Consider the following 3890-nt stretch of genomic DNA (forward strand, 5'->3'; position numbering starts at 1 on the left):
GTGAGAACACTAACACAACTGTACAATTCATTTCACACATACGATGGCACTGACGCATGCGCATTGCGCATATATTACTCTATACCTTTCTCTCTCGCATAGATGTTGACATCACGTTCAGCGCCCTATTCTCCTTCCAGTAGTATATGTTCTAAGCATATTTGTTACTGATACACAGTTACTGTACTGTCCAATATGCATTTACACGAATTTTTGAATATTACATATAATGTTGATCGTTTATGGCATTATTTAAGTGAGAAAAAAGTAATTCGTAACGAAATTAAATGTTCGAGATACATATATAGCTGAACTTCTTTTGTTAACAACTTTTTAACGAAGGACGAGCGACGGTTAAAACTTGGCGTAAGTTACTCAGGGTCATGACCTTGACAACTGTGGACGGGTACCACAAATTAAAATTATATTGTGATCTTTATTCAAACTTTATGTACACTATGTACAGAAGTACCTTTTGGTACTATATGGAATGCTTTACGGCGCCTTGCGGCGCGTGTACGCTGGGTGTAAGTGTGTACTATTCACTGTTCGTGTCGGATCCAAACAGCTGTTGTTGTAGTTTAGGATTGATCCATTTGGCCCGCTTACGCCCGGGTGTCCTCGGCTTCTGCGGCGTCTTCGGCAGTGGACTGATGGGCGGTCGAATCTCGCAGAGTTCCTTTAGCGGTGACCAAGTCTGAGTCGTTGCGTCGCAGACAGGGCGTCGTCTGGGATCTCCGATAGCTGCTGCTGCTCCCGGCTCGTCCGGTTGGTCCAGTGGGATCAAGTGCCACCGCACAAAGGTGATACCCTCGTCCAATGGTCTCTCCTCCAAGGAGAGTGGTCTTGGGGGACCGAAGTGGTCCCGGCGCCTTTTTCGCGGCTGGTCTTTCCTGCCAGGAACGGAGGCCCGTGAGAGCTCGCTCCGAGGAGTAGCGGAGGCCCGTGAGAGCTCCCTCCGTGGTACAGATAAAAGACCCTGTAAAGAGAGTCTGCTTTGTTGACGTGAAGGCCCGAGGGGCCCACTTCACGGTACAAAAAATGATCTGCTAGATTCAGAGGCCCTAGGAGCTCTCTCTGAGATTCCAGTTTCGATGTCGATTGATGCGTGGGTGGTCTCTTATATTGACCGCTAGATCAATCTTGAATGCGGGCTGGCGCTCGACCGCGTGGCCGCCACGCGGCGGCGGTCGCAGGCGCCGCGCGCCAGTGCCGCGCTAAGCCACAACAACATATGTCAAGGTCAAGGTCATAGGAGGGGGGTCCCCTATTCTGTAGTTTTACCAAAGAAATAGTTATTGCAATAACGGTAAGCAATGTTAATAATTCCATTTATTTTGCAGAAGTATGCTGCATCGAAGCGATGTTTCTGAAGGATGGTCCTTACCATTTCCGAGTATCGATCGTTCAGTAACTCTTCGTACACAGCGATTCTTATATGAGAAGTATAAAAAGAGACCTGCGCAAGTTCAATTTTATGTTACATTGAAGTTAGTATGATAGGAATGAATATATTGACACACAAATAACTTTTGTTAAATTCTGTACTTACTCTATTAGATCTTTCTTAAATTTTGTATTTACTATTAGATATTTCTTCGAATTCCTGATGATGGCCACTATCGCTATGTTTATGTTCGTTTTGTCTCGCACAGCATGCGGTCGTAATTTACTTCTAAGAGTATGTGTGCAAGTACTTGCGCGATTGTCAAAATCATTTAAATAATATAAGATAATAATATACGATATTTACAGTACCCAACTCTGTTTTCACTTGGTATCGTTAGTTCGAATCTGGAAATGCTGAAACCAACATAGTTTTCTGTTACGTTTAATGCTAGTGGATGGACTGAAAAATTGGCTGAACCTACCGATAAACACACAGATCCACCTAATAAAAAAGTAATCACTAGAATGTCTAGTGATTCTCCCGGATATGAGTTGACTAGCATCGCAATGATCTTATCGGCAATAACAATCCTTAACGAAACTGATAAAATGCCTGACAAGTTAGTAAATTATTAATTACTTATCAATGTAACATTTATGTCTATTGTAGTCATTTTTGGAAAATTTAAAAATTATTCACTTATATCTTAAGATAATTAATGACAATTAAAAGACAATTAGTTACATGTTGAATTTTTATTTTTTATTTTTATGTATTAATATTTTTACAGCGGAGGAGTACTTACTCCCGGTGCTGCATTCGGTAAAACATATCTAATCGACAAATTGATAAAACGTAATATTAAATTCGAGATGATATCGTCTACGGAAAAATAAAGATAAGAAACATTTTGACGCTGAAACATGTAATGTAATATAATGTATAACGTTAAGTTTTTTAAATTCAGTATATATTTTATATCAATTTATCAGAATGTTAAAACTTTAAACGTTTATTACACATATCTATATTTAAACTTGATTTTAATTTGCCCTCGATGTTCTTGATACTTTTGTTATTTAAAAGAGTCCTTTAATTTAATTGTTTAAAGATAAGAAAAATGTATTTAATTCTGTTATGTATTATATTTTAACACATTTTATTTTTACGCTTGATTTTGATATTAATATTTGTTGTGGCTTCGAATAAACTTTTATTTTATACACTTATATTTCACAATATTTCAACAGGAAGGTATTTATAAGACACGATATATATGAATTTTATAGTTACTGAAGTTTAACAAAGATTATTTGTTACATTAATTATTTTAGATTTTTACTACAGATATGTGGATGATATTGCCCTATATCTACGGGTGGCACCCAGTTGGACACAGCTCAATTGGATACGAGCCACTCACAGCGCTTGAGACTACAAAGCTCCTAAGCACCTGGTCGCTGTGATTGGTGGTGTCCAATCGAGCCGTGATCAATCGGGATAACCCCATATCTACTCAGGAACAGAACATTGATATTTTACTAAATATATTTAATAAATTTTATTCCAGATTAAATTTTACAATAGTGGTGGGGGGTGAAAAATTAAATTTCTTAGATTTGACCTTAATAAAAAATGACAATAAATTATTATACAATTGATATCAAAAACTTGTATTCTCGTGCAGGTATTTAAACTTCTTTTCATGCCATCCATCATGCCGTAAAGTAGGCACAATCATATTAACTTAACTGACAGTAGAGTATTATTATTATCACATCTTACCAGTGTTGGAATGTATCTAGATAAAAGTATTTGGATACTTTAGTTGTACCAATGTGCATTACCTAGATCTTTACAGGCGGATATACCTATATCCGTATCTACCTTCACAGAACATCAACATTGAAATAAGGTTACAGTAACTTTAAATTGTAAGATTGTAACATAAAATGGAGATTAATAAACCTACCATTAACATGAAAATGGTAAGTAACATGAAAATAATCCCAGTAACATGAAAATAATCGTCCAAACTGATTACATTAACATCCCAGAAACCTTGCATGATAGGTGGTATTAATATTCCTACAATGTGCTAAGGACCTTGTAAGATTGTAACATTAAACGGAAATTAATAAACTTACCATTAACCTCCCAGTAACATGAAAATGATCTTCCAAACTGATTACATCAACATCCCAAAAACCTCTGGTTTAAGTATCCCGTCGTTGTATACAGGGTGATTCAAAATGAACATATTGTCCTTAAAATATCATATTCCTGACTTAATTCTAAGACGATTTTTCCTTCGCCAAAATGTTGTCAGAAGATTAGTTTTTGAATTATAATAAGAAATAGTTAGCGAATGACTGAGCGCGTAGAGAAGGTAGCCAGGGGCGGTGCAACTTACTGTCCGACGCAGATGGTACGGGGTCCTTCGCTGCGATCAGATGATCGCTACATACGCATGAGCATATGCGATCCCATTCCCATTCTC

The 3890-nt window shown here is 37.4% G+C and overlaps 1 protein-coding gene across 1 annotated transcript in view; it reads left to right on the top strand.

Moving 5' to 3' along the window:
* Window positions 1–3890, top strand: part of LOC108766025 (saccharopine dehydrogenase-like oxidoreductase) — a 6455-nt gene that overhangs the window by 2076 nt on the left and 489 nt on the right. The window contains 5 exon segments of the mRNA XM_018515043.1: window positions 581–615; window positions 1344–1490; window positions 1591–1672; window positions 1756–2009; window positions 2181–2293. Coding sequence (XP_018370545.1) covers window positions 581–615; window positions 1344–1490; window positions 1591–1672; window positions 1756–2009; window positions 2181–2286 — 624 coding nt within the window. The 3' untranslated portion in view covers window positions 2287–2293.

This window comes from Trachymyrmex cornetzi, unplaced genomic scaffold, assembly GCF_001594075.2.
Source record: "Trachymyrmex cornetzi isolate Tcor2-1 unplaced genomic scaffold, Tcor1.1 scaffold568, whole genome shotgun sequence".
Taxonomy (NCBI): domain Eukaryota; kingdom Metazoa; phylum Arthropoda; class Insecta; order Hymenoptera; family Formicidae; genus Trachymyrmex; species Trachymyrmex cornetzi.